We start from the raw sequence: 16,907 nt of genomic DNA, 5'->3' as shown, positions 1-16,907 counted from the left end.
CTGAATTAGTATATAAGTATATCTATATATATTGTAATGTATATATATATTGTAGTATATTTATAAGTAGTAGTATATATACATTGAATGGTGCGTATATATGACTAATTGACTAATCGTGTATATGTGTATATATTTTTTAAATTCTAATGTAGTATATACTATATATATAGTGTATATATATTATTTAACGTATTTATAATGTATATAGGTGGGTATATGTAATGTATATTGAAAGAAAGTTTTTTTTTTTTTTTTTTTAATATTTTTGACCGGGTTTGACCGATATTTTAACCGGGTTTGACCGGATTTTGGTGAATTTGACCGAGTTGGGTTAAGTGGGCCGAGTTAGGGTGGGATTTTAATTTTTTTACTATTGGGCCTAGATCGGCCCGGCCCACTTAGACCCCAACCCGGACCCGGCCCTTAACCTGGTTAAATAACACGGGCCGATTCTGGGTTGACCCGGCCCAGCCCACTTGACAGCCATACACTAAACCCAGAATCAGAAAAGAGTTTTGCCCATTCTTGTTGACTTCTTTCCTTTCCAAAAGGGTGAACCATGATGAGCACGTCCATGAAAAGTTTAGTCTCATATGCGTTGTGGTCTCCTTTCTGACCCATTAGTACCATGTCAATGATGATCACTCTTGCTCCATTCTCTTTAATTGGAATTGCTTTTTCACATTTTTTTAATATTTTGATACAATCTTCGTCGCTCCAATCATGCAATATCCCCTATTTGTCAATATTCATAAAAAATAAACCATTGATTAATACAAGTACGTACATACGTTTACTATAATGAAAAAGAAAATTACGAGTTAATTAATTACCTTTAGAAATATTACATCGACGGAAGGATTGAACTTAAACATGTCTCCACTCACATAAGTGATGTTCTTGCTCCCTTCACATCCTTCAATTACTTGTGGCAGATCAAATACAGTGCAACTTATTTGTGGAAACGTATCCACAATTGCTTTAGCCAAGGTTCCCGTGCCACCTCCTATGTCTACCAATGATTTCAATCCTTCAAAAGCTCCCTTACAATATTCAGTTATCACACTTGTAACCCATGCGGCATCACAAGACATGGATTCATTAAATAAACGGTTGAACCTCGGTTCATCCACAGAATATTCGAAAAATGACTTGCCATGAACAGCCCCGAATGGAGTAGTACTACTTGAGTGGTCGCCATTCTTGAACCATTTGCCTAGACATTGCCATGGATCCATCATCATTGGATCTAGTTGAACTTGCAAAAATGGGACTAGACTCAAAGGTTCATTTTTAAGGAAGAGACGTGAAGTTGGAGTAAGTAAATATCCCTCCTCTTCCTTTTCCTCCTCCTTCTTCTCTGCCTTTTCTTCTTCTTTGTTAATCAGATTGGTTTGAACAAAGAAACCTGCATGGAATAGAATACGCATAAGACGATAAATACAATTGCGAGTTTTACCATTGATATTGCTAATAGGGAGGGACTTCACTAAATCAGATAGGGTCATGGGTTGGCCATGGTTATGGATGATATCCGGAATTCCAAGTTGAATGGCACATTTGAGAGACATTGAATTGATGAAGTTGAAAGTGTGGTTCCATATGTGGCTTGAGCAGGCAGTACTTGTCTAATTTCCTTTGCAGTATTATTGCCATTATATTGGGAGAGACTATCTTTGAGATGCTTTTAAGTTGCAACATATACTCCGTCCCATAATAGCGCATTATATACTGTTGGTAAAATATAACACGTATATTTCGAAAGATTAGTCATGAAGTCATTTATCAATTGATGGCAAGTGGCCAAGCCAAGTAAATGACTACATAAATGAAATATACGTCAAGCTTATTCATCACTCACCCACGCATAAAAAAGTCCAAAGTTGTCTTATTCAGAAATCATTAGCTCATAATACAGTGCACTTTTGTGGATTTTTGTATTATTTAAATTATGTTGTTTCGGCACCGCTTATAAAAAAATTATTTATTTTTAAAAAAAGATTTCATGTTATTGAAATAATATTTAGGACTATCAAACACTACTCAAACGTTATTTGTATTTGATTATCAATAAAAATTAGTACATTAAATGTTATCATTTACTTTAAAATCTTTTGCATTGTACTAGTGAAAAGCGATGAGATCAGTTGAATATCGCAGGCATTACATACGCCTAACATTAATTGAATATCACAGGGCACTACATACGCCTAACATTAACAATCAAATTGTCTCATTTAGATATAACAATCCAACAATGTTCGAACAACTTAAGCAAATTTGAATTAATTTAAATCCAAAACTTCATTAAAAGAATACTTTGCTACAACATATTATTACTCTCTTTTCTATTGTAAATACAGTTGGAGATTTAAAATATCTCTCTTCACTATTACACATAATAATATTTTTTCACACTTATCATCTTTCTCTTCTTTATCTATGTCACAAAACAAGCAAGAAAACACTTTTTATATAAATATAGTATTTCTTCTTTCTAGTAAATGAAGGAGTAGTAAAATATTAAGTGGGTAAACCAAGAGCCTATTAGTTACATGTGTTACAGGACATAACATGACAATAAAATGTGGTTACAAAAGTTACACAAACTGATGACATTACTTTCTCCACTTTATATCTTTTAACTATCACACTTTAATATAGTTTATTGAATATTAAAATGCTCTCAGACCCAATAATCCTCCACTCATTTTAATATTCAAATAAGAGAGTTTAATTTAATTAATTGAAGGGGGACTATTATTCATAATGAAGATGTGCTCTGCATTAAACCTCCACTTAGAAAAATAGTAACTTTTACTTTGGAGTTAATAGTCAAACTTGAACTATGTCTGCTTAAGAAAAATAAAGTGTCACTGCTTACACACAACAATTAAGGTATCGACATAAACTTTAATAGTCAGCACATCACGGACTTGTACTATCCCGATTTAGGTAAGTGTTTTTGAGAATAAGCTCAATTCTCATAGTAAGTGGCCTTCTTTTGCATTCACATAAGTGAAATCTGTGAAGGGTAGTCCTATAATTTCAACATTCCACTCATACGAGATACAAAATTTCATTAAGTACTCTCAGATTTTTCAAACTTTTTATCTTGTCAAGGCCTTGATTAGTTCATCTGCAAGATTATCACAAAACTTGGCATAATTATTTATTGACACCACATGTCAAATATGATCAACATATTTATGTTTTTTCTTATGGATCTGAAATTAACAATGTAGTAATGTTGTTATGCATTTTAAGTTATATTAATGCTATCACAACTAATTAAAATTAGAGAAAGTAATCTTTTAAAATAAAGTGATTGGTATAACAAATTTCTAAATCAATTCACTTTTAAATTAATCAAGCTAAAGCAATAAACTCAGTCTCTATGATAAAGTTAGCAACAATAATTTCTTTTCTCCAAACAAACACCCAATTTTCTCCTCTAATTCATAAAAGGCTTTTAAGCTATAGTAGGATATCTTTCCATAAAACAAACCACTATCTTTCATACCAAGTACATAAATTTGATTTTGCTTGTACCTACTAAGTACTTCTACTATATTCATAATATCATATCAAGTGTAATTAGTTTCATGTCTCATATTTGTATTAAGCTTGCAGACTCATTTTTTAATTTCACATCATTTTTTTAAATTTGAATAACAAGAAATTGCAAGGCTCATATAATCAACAAAATTCTATCATAACTTTTTAAATCATAATCTGACATGTAAAGAAAAATTGCTTCACATATTCTAAGACATTTTTCATTCCCTCCCTATATGATACATCATTGGGAGAAAATTCACCAAATTGAATAGGATCATGGTTCGGCCATCGCTATGGATGATATTCAGAATTTCAAGCTGAATTTTATATTTAAGTGACATGGAATTAATGAAGTTGAAATTATTATTATTATTATTATTATTATTATTATTATTATTATTATTATTATTTTATACAATGTCATTATACTCCATCCCATAATAGCGCACAGATGGTAAAATATAAAAGTTGACACGTATATTTCGAAAGATTAGTCATGGAGTCATTTATCAATTGATGGCAAGTGGCCAAGTAAATGACCACATAAATGAAATATATGTCAAGCTTACTCATCACTTACGTACGTACAAAAAAGTTCAAAGTTGTCTGCACAAATGATTTAGCTCATAATATGCTGCACTTTTCAATTTGTTGGTTTTGGCAAGTGGTCAAGTAAATGACCACATAAATGACATATACGTCAAGCTTACTCATCATCACTTATATACGTACAAAAAAGTTCAAAGTTTGTCTGTACAATTGGTTGCCAATTATTCAGTAATAATCATTAGCTCATAATATGCTGCACTTTTCAATTTGTTGATTTTTTTTATTAGGGTAGTGCTAAAGTACTCGAGACCGATTGACTCGATTTACTCGAAAAGAGTAAAATGACGGTTTTTTCCTTTGACTCCAAAACTGCCTATCCTTCCCTCCAAAATTACAAAATCACTTTTTATTTTTTTTAGACCAAACTTCTCCTGATCTACTCTTTTAACTTTCCTTTTTTGCATTTTGTCTTCACTAATCATTCTACTATACTCAATTAAATTTTCCTACCCTTTCATTGCACTTGGTCATTAATTATTCTATCCTCTTTAATTTAATTCGGGCATAATAGATCATAATGACTCTAATAACTAATTAGGAGCAACATTAAATAACCTTTATGGCTTGGGGGATAGTGATAGTTTGCATGGTAATGAAGATTCATATGGTGGATATGCTAATGGTCCAGATCGATAGTTGGACACTGACGACGAAGACCTTCAAAACTTGTCCGATGAGGAGATGAATAGGTCTCATCAATTGGTTCAAGATGAAGATTTAACTATTTCGGACGACGAAGAAGATCATTATGGGGAGAATGGTGTTGAAGAAGAGGAAGGACCAATGCATGATGATAGGTACACTGAAGAGCAATATACGGCAGGCCCTGTTGAAGGTATGTCTTTTCATTGTATACAAACCACCTTCACATTTTATCAAGAACATAGTCGTTTGACTGGTTTTGTAGTTATAAAGAAAAGTACAAAAAAAACTTGCTGGTCAATTAAAGTGTGTGACATTTGGGTGTGATAAGTACTAAAAAACTATGCGTAAGAATCAAAGTAAGAGGGTTGATTGCAAAGTTAGGGTGAACTGTCAAGTGATGAATGATGGTTTGTGCATAGTGACAAAGGTTATCTTAGAGTACAATCATGAGTTAGAACCTGCACTGTCATATTTTTTACCCTGCCATAGGGAATTGAGCAGGACTGTGAAGAGAAGTCTAGTAGCGCACGACATTGCAGGTCTAAGGCCTTCAAAGAGCATAAGACTCTTGGAGGTCGAATTTGGAGGCCCCAGAAGAATGAGGTGCACTCCCAAGGACTATCGTCACTATATTCTTCAGCAACGGAGGCTCTGAACACTTTCCAGTGATGTTGCCACGTTGTACAAATTTTTTGTGGATATGCAGTCCAAGGATGAAATTTTTTTTATTCAATAGAATCCGACAATACTGACATACTTCGAAATGCTGTATGGGTGCACACATACTGCAGGCTGCCTACCGCGACTTCAGTGACGTCATACGCTTCAATACAACCTACCTCGTGAATCAGTAGCGCATGTTATTTTCTTCGTTCATTGGTGTTAATCACCACAACCAGTCTATACTTCTGGGATGTGCTTTTCTCACAAGGGAGGACATCGAAACATATGATTTTGTATTCAAAACCTAGCTTACGGCCATGAGAAAAATCCCTTCAACGGCTATCCTCATAGACTAATGTGAGAGTATTTAGGTAGCCATTTATGAGGTGCTACCAAATACCTGTGATTTGTCACATCTTTACCAAGCTACCCGTAAAGCTTGGGGGGTGACCAATTATAAGCTTGCCAAGGCTTGCTTCAAAGCGATCATCTTTGACAACATTACAATTGCTGAATTTGAGGATAAATGGCAAGCCTTCTTTGAAGAATACAACCTGGGTCGATAGATTTGGTTCCAAAGTCTCTACTCGGAGTGGTCCAAATGGGTTCTCATATTTCTCAAGCATTTTTTTTGGGCTGGTATAATATCCACGCAAAGGTGTGAGTCAATGTACGCCTTCTTTGATGGCTACATTAGCGGTTAAAGCTCTCTAAAGCAATTTTTTGAGCAATATGAGGTTGCCCTCAGGTTAAAATATGAGAAGGAATTGGAGAGCCAAGCTAGTGAAAGAAAGCAGCTTGTACGACTTACCATCGCATTCGATTGGGATATGTAAATATATGGCCACTACACCCACACTATTTATGATTTCTTTAGGGTGCATGTTTTAAGGCTTCCACATTGTTGTAATACCTCATATTTCTATCTAGCTTCGATTCATCCCTAGAACATCAAAGATCTTACTTCATAGATGAATACCTTTTATTCCCTGTGGTATTTTCAAGATTTTGACTTTTTATCATGTGGAAAATTGAATAAGCATTCCATCGATACCAAATTCGTCCAAATCCGATAATAGAGCGAAGAGTTAGAGCCATTTTAGTAAGCAGTGTCCCACCTGGTACTTTAGCGCATCGCGGAGTCAGCCAAAATGGCAATCGTCAAAATCCAGTGAGCCTCCATGATTAGGGTACATCGTGCCAAGGCTCAATTTCAGAATTGTCAAATTCCAGTGCACCAACACGATTCCACTGCGTCGCGGTGCTATTCCAGTTCGCAACCAAGGTGGCAACGCAATTTCCACCGCGTCGCACCACTAGCCAGTTTTTCAGTCGTCCACTTTCCAGTGAGTTGGCGCGATTTCATCGCATCGCGCCAACATGAAAAATCGAGATTTTCAGATACCATTTTTCAATTCCAAGGACCAATTGGTAATTTCCTAAAGCCCCTAATCAGCCTATATATGAGATTTAAACCCTTAATAGCCAAAATTACTTATTTATTTTCACTATTCCTCCAGAATAAAATCATTCTCTCTCAAAGATAGAAAACCCTAGCCCCCAAGTCAAATCAATCTCAAGAATCCCTCCAAGAGTCTTCAAGAATTTCAAGAATCTAGATTTCCAGGTATGTTAGATGTTGATTCTTGGGTTCCTTCCACCCAAGAAGTTAAAGAATCCTTTTCTAAATTCAAAGATTGAGATTTCATGATTCATGTAAATTGAAATTGAAGTTCATATTGTTATTGAGTTTTAATTCATGTTTTGTTTATAAAGTTCCAAGTTTGGATCCCAGTATATGATGTTCATGGTAAACCTTTTCAAGATGAATGTTGATTGATGTAACCATGTTAATTAGGTGTATTGAATAAACTATACTCCCAATATGTTTGATAAAATGCTTATGTAAAGGAAATAGAGTCATTATAGCATGTTGACAAGAAATTCCCAATTGTGTATAAGTTAATACATGCCAAGTGTTTGTTGAAATGCATTAGTGAATGAATTATGATATGTTGCATGCATTGCTACTCATATGCATTCCTTATTGAATGAATTATGAGATAATAGTATGCATCCCTTTACGTTTACATGTTTAAGACTTCTAAGTGCTTGAAGAGATGTTTTATTGATTGTGTTGTGAATGATAGCCTATTACCATTTCATGTACAAGTTGTCCTATCTTGTATTATTTATGTAATCGATTTCTGAGGGTATTTATACTCAATAAATTAGCTGCTTGTCTAGAGCCAGTGTCAGTTTTCAAGATACTCTCAATCAAGCCATAATCAGTAGAACTCAGACAGTCCTAGAACTTAGAAAATCTCAGTAATCTCAGTATCAGTAGCATTCTAGCTTCAGTTCAGTAATCAATTCAGAACTTAGTAGTATTCCATCAGTCAATGAAACTCAGTGAACTCAGCTTAGCTCAGTTAACCAGTATGATCAGTAACAGATTCAGCTCAGCCTAGTACAGTCTAAGAATCAGTTCAGAGTCTTTCAGTTAGGAGTAGAATTCAACACCGAGCGAGCCTAGGGATGGGGGACACCCCAATAGATAGGACTGAGACCCCTAAAAGCAATCCCTAAGTTCCAGAACTATGTAGCCAGTGTAGGTATGAAATATCACCCGCTAGATAGGACTGACATACTCAGGGGTCACCCGTTAGTATAGGACTGATCCGAGGGGTCACCCGTTAGATAGGATTGACTCCATAACAGAAGTTGTCTTTACCCGTGGCACGGTACTAACACCCTTCTAACTGGGGTTATAGGTTGGACCCCAAACTTATATAGAAAGGGCATGTCAGTTAGATGACTACCTCCCACAGTCTTAGCTTTAGAATTAGTCTTAGTAAAAGAACTCAACTCAGTAGCATAGATTCAGGATTGTTAGATACAGTCACTCAATAGTATTATCAATGGATTTAGAGATCATCCACTAGATGGGACTGATCTCAGATTTAGTCAAGCAGTATCAGCATCAGTACCAACAGATTCAGAGATCACCTGTTAGATAGGACTGATCTCAAATACAGTCAATTAGTATCAAGTACCATTAGATTTAAAGATCACTCACTAGATAAGACTGATCTCAGATTTAGTTAATCATCTTCATTATCAGTATATTCAAAGATCACCCATTAAATAAGACTGATATCAACCTCAGTCAACCAGATATCAATATCAGTAGACTTAGTAATCAGAAATCCAGTTATTAGAATTCAGTATTTAGTATTCAGTGTTACTACGATTTCAGTTATAGTTTATGCACTCATGCATGTATCCTTATTCAGTAGTCTCATGATATTTAGTCAGTATTGTTCATGTTTGTAAACCCTTGCATTCAGCCTTACCTCATCTAGCCTGCCAGTGCATTCCCATGTACTGACGTATACTTTTCTTTTAGCTATGGTGTCTTATACCATAGGTTCAGAAGCATGGGATCCAGAGTACCCTTACCATTTCAGGTTCAGCCAGCAATAGTAGACTTAGAAGTGAGTCCTTATCATTCGAGGATGTTCCTTATTTTATTATTGCATTAGATTTAGCATTTCAGTAGATGAAGTTAGTTGGGGGATTGTCCGATCAACTCCACATTTCAGATAGTTTAGAGGCTTTTTTAGACTAGATGTTCAGACAGTTGTATTAGTATTCAGTTTTTCAATTGTATTTCAGTTTTTGAACCTTATGGCAAGTTTTCTGCATTTTTTTACAGTATATTATTCAGTGATCAGTTACAGATATCATTCAAGGGTTAGATTGTGGTCCTTCAGGATTATGAGCACCGTGTAGCATTTAGAGTACTAGACTCGGGGCGTTACAATTGTGAAATTAAAAGGCATGTGGATTTTAATATGCTGGAGGGAGTTGAGGTATATAACATGACAGACTATTCGATATGCAGTGATTATCACGGTGATAATTTTGCCTTCATCGTGGAGTACCATCCCGCTAATCAATATATTGAATGCAATTACAAGACCTTCAAAAGTGAAGGGATTGCGTGCTGCCACATTATGAGGACGATGACTTTCAAAAGGGTTCGTCTATTTCACGATAGATATATACTTCGCCGCTAGAGAAGAGACTTAGTTCACCCACATCTGAGTAAATTCTTTCTAAGAGGGTACCTAACAATGACGGATGAGTACCGAGTATACAATGTAATCAAGAAATGGTACGATAAAAAATGCGACCTCGTATTGAACTGTCTCGTTAGATGCAGGGACCTAAAGAATATTTTGAAAGCTCATTTCTAAACATACATGGTCTGGGAAGATGACATGGCTATCCCTAACATTCTTGATTTAGACTCAGATACTGATGCAAGAATCATAAGAAATCCAAGGGAGGTTTATTCACGTGGAAGGCCCCAGATCAATAGAAATAGATCTTTGCGTCAATACGTATTCTGTGGAGACTCTAGGAGATGAGGATCCAGATGCTATGATGTATACGAGAAGGGACAAAGCAGTCTAGGTAGGAGTGGCGGCGAGAGATGTGGTCATCGAGGAGGTGGGGTGTGTGGTAGTAGAGAAGGTAGAGGCGATGATGCAAACGCCAGTAATCATCCCACAGTACATGAGTTTTTGTAGTACGATATGCCTTTTCTTTCTTTAATCTTTATTGTATTTGATTCTACGACATTGTATGATACTCATAAATACTTCTCTATTTATGTATAGGTGTTGAAGTTGTTTAATATTACGACTATGTTATCTTTGATAGGAGTATCCCATTTACCCAAATCGTAGTCCACTTTACTATATGGGATTAAGATTTTCAGCCTCATCATGCATCATACAGGAAAGAAATATGTTGTTGCTGTTGAAATTTTTTTTAAAAAACACCGTAATAAATGACAAAAGTATGTTCAATTTGCTTGCTTAATTGTTTTGTAACAAGTAGAATGACAAGGGGATTCTTGTCATTTCTTATCAAATTTGAAGGGGTTAGAAGATCCCAAATCAACAGAAATAATAATATGCAAGCTAATAGACAAATCGATCGTTAAATAATTCAAATCAATCAACTTTAAAATTATCGAAAACCACTACGGCGGTAGTAGAAAGGCAAAAATTAGACAAAGAAAGAGTGGTAAAAATATTTGTAGTGATATATATGGAATGTTATTGAACGCTACAGTAGTATAACTAGTATCGTTCTTATGTCTCCAATTTATAGATATCACGTCATGTTTCTTCATCTCATTGATCCTAGGTCACTTCTATTAACGAACAAGTTGTCTTTCTTCATTCGCCATACAAACTTCAGTCCTCCAAACCGATCCTTCACTGGAGCTACTTCCTCTTCAAAAACCAACTCTGTTTATATTTTTCGTCCATCAAAAACATCGTACTTCTCACTACCATTTTTGTCGGTCGAACAACGTAAATAGGGGTGGTTTTGATGTCATTCGTGGGACGGAGGTTGGTTGCGATGGCTTTGTCATTTTATCCACCACTGTTTTCATGTAACTTATAAGCAGCTCCTGCTTGCGACCAAAACTCTCCATACCTCTACTCATAGCATCAACCTATTTTCTGACCTCGGTCATTTGAGAACACAGCGACAAGAGTTGATTATGCGGAGCCGAAAAGTGTTTGGTGGTGAAAGGGGCTCCGCGATTGGAAGTTGCAGAATTATTTTCTTGGGAGGTCATTTTAAGTATCAATTCTTGTTTTGTTATTCTGTAGATGATCTCATATTCACTGATTTAAATAGAAAGGCATAGAAGGCTTAGAAAACAAGTGAAAGTTAAGGTAATAAATGTGGTAGATGTTCCAATAGTCATAGCATTTAAGAAATTATTATATTTTCTAGGAATGTAGTTGGAAGGTCGAAAATATCTCAACTTTGAACAATTTCCAACATTCAACATTCAATAAATCAAAATAAAAAGCTCAAACTTTTCACTTAATAATAGTTATTCTTTTGTGTAGTTACTCTCTGTAGTTATTTTAAAGGATTACTAATACGGAAAAGCTTTTGGAATAAAATACGTTAGAAAATTTAAGCAATTTTCTCTAGTTAATTTGTTGATAATTCAAACATTTGCTCTCAATGGGATGGACATATCTTTTTGGGTATTCATCAGACATTTATAGTTGAATGACTCTTCATTTTATTTTCTTCTTAGTAATCACTGTAGACGACTATTGGTATACTAATTTTTTTCTGTAATATCATTGGATAGGCGTTCTTGCGCAAACCAAAAATATTAATTCGTTCATTTTTTAAATCGTGTGTTGCATTTTGAATTTATGCCTTTTAGAAATATTTAGTTTTCATTTTCATTTATTTTGCAAATTCATACCTTTTAGAAACATTTTGGTTTATATTTGTCAATATTTATATTTGAAGTTACATGATCTTCCTCTATGGATGGGATAAATAACTTATTGTGTATTTATGGTAACCAGTCAATAAAGCTGAAACATAAGCATACATTTCATTAAGACTAAAAAGTAAAAATAACATTAAAACATTATTATTTTATTTACAATATTTCCATTTTCTCTCTACGGTGCTGGGTGAGTCGGAGGAAGTTGGAGGTGGATGGGAGGATCTTGGAGGCGGCATCATAATTCTGTCCAATATTTTTTCAATAATCTTGATCATGGCGTCCTGCTTACGCTCAAAACTCTCCATGCATTGAGTTAAGACATCAAGCTCTATTTTGATGTCATGAAGCTGAGAGTACAATGCAAGAAGTAGGCAAAGTTCCTCATAACTTTGTTGAGGATTGGAAGAAACTAGGGCATTGGAAGAGGCCGATTGGTAGGAAGACATTTTTGGCAAGCTTTGAATGTTGGAAATTGTAGGAATATGTGACATGTTATACAGTTCTTTTACCTTTACTTGTATAATGAGTGGTTGCTTCAATGGTTGTCCATATTTATACAAATGATTTGATTATTTCATGTCAATTAATTAATATTTATTTTTTAATTTGGAAGAATGGAATGAAATTAATGCTAACATTTGAGTTATTTTAAGATGAGTGTAAGATTGAAATTTTGAAAATGACTTTAAACAATTTCCAATCCTAAATCAGATTATTTTTCCACGCTCCTTAAAAAATCTCACTCATCTAACTTCAATGGATCCTACGCATTGGACTCTAAACTACCCGTAGATCTTGTTCACATCGTCATATAATAATATAATTTTTATATTTTATTTTTTAGCAGCGGAATAAAATTGTTCTCCTCCATTCTAATGCGAAAGTTCGAATGATTATTAAGACAATTAATATTTTGCGTGGACGATTGAATTTTTATGTAAGAGTACCTAACGAGTGAAAAGTTAGAACATTAAACATACGTTAGGTAACTTAAATCATATCTGGTATGTAAACATTTACTTTTCAGTAAAAATTAAAGTTAATTGTAACTTGTAAAGTAATGTTTGACTTGTCAAGACAATCTACCAATTGGTTAGGCGTGCACATTAATTCCAACATTGATAGTTTACATCTTTCCCTTTTATTTAAATTGTGTGACCACATAGGAATCATGTATTTAACCATATCAATTTGAAGAAAAAATTTATTGTAGTTGCAGTTGTTGACGATATGAAGGTATGAGTTGAAACTACCATCCATTGTTGTATTCCTATCATTTTTTGCATGTATATTTAACCCTACCAATTATTTTATGTATTTACGTCCTATTGAAGAAATTTCCGATGGTGTTCAATGTGATACCAAACAACTATTCAAAGCAATGGCTGAGCTAGATGAACAAATTAGAAGGTCGCATGAACGTCTAGAGTTCATGATGATTCGGGTAAATGCTATGGAAGAGAGGATTGAGGTGATACAAAAGGAAAAATTTGATCGATATCTCAAGGATCAAGATAACTTCCTTTGTCCTTCAACTTAATAAGCACCGACATATTCTGTGTAGTTGAAACCTCCTCTTTGCATGCTAATCGTTACTTTTCCAAAAATTAGTATCAAAACATTTTCATGTTTTTTGGTGTTACTATTATGTTTTGGGTTTTGAATGAATGTCGTGATGCAGTATTTGATTTTAATTATAAATCTTTCTTACTTTGAAATAGTAAACGTTGAAACTAAAAAATTTGCCGGAGGTTTAGGTATAACAGTAGCAACAAATGGGGAAGCTAGCCTAACATTGTTTTAAGTATGTCTGTCTTATTTTATTTTTATGTATTGTAATTACCAAAGCCTAGGCATTTGAACGATGTATTTTGTAATATATTGTGGGCATTAGTAATTAAAAATCATTTATTTTTCGCAATGTTAGCATCAGTAAGGATATTTCACATTGCATTAATATTTCAATTAAAAAAAGCTTAGATTCGCAATACTTCAAAGAATACAAAATGATGCAGCTACCTAAAGAAGTAGCACCCTAGAACAGGACCTCTTTGTTGGTCTAGTTCGCGAAGCTGCATTGCTTGTCTCGCCTTGGTTGGCCCCCCTGAATGTTGTGGTTCAGCAACATCGGTGTCTCTTCTAAGGGAGCGAGCAAGGCGGTATTCACGAACTATCTTCTGATAGATGTCAAAAGATTTAGTCAAGGGGTCTTGTTCGTTAAGCAAGGGCTTTTCAATATACAGGCCTCCTTTCCATGTGAACAAACACTTAATGAGCTCAGTGAGCTCATCCTCAAGTACTTCGCATTTCCCTTTGTGTTCTTCATAAAGTTTCACTAGAACACTAGGGGAATCACAACCGCCTAGGAAAGTCGTTCCTCTAATGGGTGTTCTATCCATGTTGCGAATTAATTTACCTTTGTTATTATTTGAGGATTACAAACGAATGTTTTGGTACATGATGTTAAACACATATATATAGATGGCTTGGCATGTATTAACTGTTCGTGTATTTTATGATTAAAATAAATTAAAGTGCATGACATTATAAACATAAAGTGGAGAAAGTGGTGTCATTGTTCTTGTCACTCACCACATTATCTTTTTGAGTTAGTGGGTACAAATTGTAGTAAAGATGACCATTTGTTCTTGTAACTCATATGGCCATTAGTTCTTGTAACTCTCAAGGCTATTAGTTCTTGTAACTTATATGATCATTAGTTGCATGTAACTCTTGTAACATTTGTAACCTATAGACCATTCATGTACTCATTTTACTACACCACATTCTTCTGATTCAATACAAGGATGAGTTCCTCACCTATAAATAGAGGTGGTCTTGCATGTTATTATGTACAAGAAAATATGATAAGTGTGGAAAAGATTATAGTATGTAGTAGTGAAAGAAAGAGTTGAGACAAAGAAAATATTCTAAGTCTTTAACTATATTCACTATACAAAGAGAGTAAATACATGTTGAAGGAAGGTGTTCTTATAGTGGAGCTTTGGACTTTTCAACTAATCCGGAGTTGTTTGAGTTGTACATAGTTGAAGGGTTGTTGTATCCTGGAGGGGAAAAGTCAAGAGATATACTACTAGATCGGTGTAAATTATGCCGCAGTGGGCTTGAATCTCCTTAAAGAAAGCGAGATATTCGCGCCTCAGCCAAGAAGAAGATGATCTTATTTTCTTTAAATTATTTTTGTTCATTTTATTTCAACTGTGATAGTTATTGTAATTTGTGGTATATTACACCAACATTAACAACCATTTAAATGAGTGTATATTTAGTATAGTCAGTAAATGTACTTTATTCGCGTGGTTGTTCATATGTTTGCCAGTAAATATATGAATCACACAGTATAATTGAGATCTATGATTGATAATGTGGTGCAATTGTAGTTTTTGAACTTAATAAACAATGTATCGGATGTTATATACAAATATGGGTCACATCGTCACATATTTTCTATTGGAATGGAACGATATCGGCACAATGAAAAATAACCTTTAATAATATGGTGACCTAAAATCGCAAATCGTTGAGTGAGTAGTTGGAAAGATTGATGAGCCTATTTCATGATGTGTACCCTATAAATGAGAATGACTTGTTGTCATAATTTTAACTATGCAAATGCATTAATGTTGAAGTGACCCAAAACAACTCAATCTTCCAACCATCTCTTCTTAGTCAGGTGTAGACCTACGTCCAATTTGTGTGGTGCTTACTGCTCCGACACCAGTAAAGTCGATGTGGAATAGGTTAAATAACGTAAAAAATATACGAAAATAGCTATATAATATATAAAAACAACCACTATAACAAAAGCTGGTTGGTTGCATTGACTTTTAGGTTAACTCTAGGTTAATCCACTTGTAGGAATGCCCAGGGTTAGAACTTTATTGAGGTTAATTTGAATCTTTTATCAGTTTAAAAAATTTATAAGCACCCGCTATCCTTAAATCCTATGTCCACCATTGGAATCTTAATCTTGAGGTTTCCTTTTGTGAAACTCACTGTTGCATGAATGACACAAAATACACCTTATGACCTTGGAAAATTTTGAAATGGAAACCCGCTTGCTAAATGATTTCGTTGTAAAGATGATACAAAAATATGGATCACATCGTCACGTATTTTCTATTGGAATGGAATGATATCGGCACAATAAAAATTAACCTTTAAAAATATCGTTACTTGAAATCACAAATCGTTGAGTGAGTAGTTGGAAGTATTGATGAGCCTATTTCATGATGCCTACACTAAAAAATCACAATGACTTGTTTTCATAATTTTAACTATGCAAATACATTAATGTTGAAGTGACTCAAAACAACTCAATTTTCCAAGCATCTCTTCTTAGTCAGGTGCGGACCTATATCCAATTTGTGTGGTGCTTTGACACCTAGTAAAGTCGATGCGGAATAGGTAAATTAGGTAGCAAATATACGAAAATAGGTATATAATATACGGATAATGCACCCACTATAACAAACAAAATCTGATTGGGTGCATTAGCATTTAGGTTGACTGTAGCATAATCCACTAGTAGGAATGCCTAGCCTAGGTTCAAACCTCATTGAGGTGAATTTTAATTTTTTTGTCAGTTTAAAAAATTTGTAAGCACCCACTATCCTTAAATCTTGTGTCTGCCATTGGAATCTAAATGTTGAGCCTTTGTGTTGCATATCTCACTATTACACCAATGACTCAAAATACACCTTATGACCTTGGAAAATATGGGTCACTCCGTTATCTATTTTCTGTTGGAATCGAACGATATCGGCACAATAAAAATTAACCTTTAAAAATATCCTAACTTGAAATCGTAAATCGTTGAGTGATTAGTTGGAAGTATTGACGAACGTATTTCATGATGTCTACCCTATAAATGAGAATGACTTGTTGTCATAATTTTAACTATGCAAATACATTGCATTAATGTTGAAGTGATCCAAAACAACTTAATCTTCTAACTATCTCTTCTTAGTTCAATTGAGAAAAGTTTCCTCGGGAATGAGAGAGGCTGTGGGTGCTCACTTCCTTTAAGAAAAAAGTTTGTTGCAAGCGAGAATCG

General features: G+C 34.4%; 1 protein-coding gene across 1 annotated transcript; it reads right to left on the bottom strand.

Annotated features, from left to right (window-relative positions):
* Positions 1–350: 350 nt before the first annotated feature.
* Positions 351–14,229, bottom strand: LOC107846708 (trans-resveratrol di-O-methyltransferase-like). The gene is made up of 4 exons (XM_047400078.1): positions 13,873–14,229; positions 1,404–1,631; positions 837–1,367; positions 351–738 (listed from the first exon to the last, which is right to left on the bottom strand). The coding sequence occupies exons 1-4, from the start codon at positions 14,227–14,229 to the stop codon at positions 436–438; spliced, it is 1,419 nt and encodes a 472-aa protein (XP_047256034.1). The 3' UTR covers positions 351–435.
* Positions 14,230–16,907: the final 2,678 nt, after the last annotated feature.

The sequence above is a fragment of the Capsicum annuum genome, chromosome 11 (genome assembly GCF_002878395.1).
Source record: "Capsicum annuum cultivar UCD-10X-F1 chromosome 11, UCD10Xv1.1, whole genome shotgun sequence".
NCBI lineage: Eukaryota > Viridiplantae > Streptophyta > Magnoliopsida > Solanales > Solanaceae > Capsicum > Capsicum annuum.
Note: the sequence above shows the minus strand (reverse complement) of the source record. Positions and strands in the feature narration are given on the sequence as shown.

What these genes read in the sequence shown, in the direction of transcription:
- LOC107846708 (XM_047400078.1), bottom strand. Translation starts at nt 14,229, where the DNA reads ATGGATAGAACACCCATTAGAGGAACGACTTTCCTAGGCGGTTGTGAT. An exon ending in TAGACCAACAAAGAGGTCCT is followed by an intron (nt 1,632 to 13,872) that starts GTTCTAGGGTGC and finishes AAAGGAAATTAG; the next exon opens with ACAAGTACTGCCTGCTCAAG. An exon ending in TATTCCATGCAGGTTTCTTT is followed by an intron (nt 1,368 to 1,403) that starts GTTCAAACCAAT and finishes GAAGAAGAAAAG; the next exon opens with GCAGAGAAGAAGGAGGAGGA.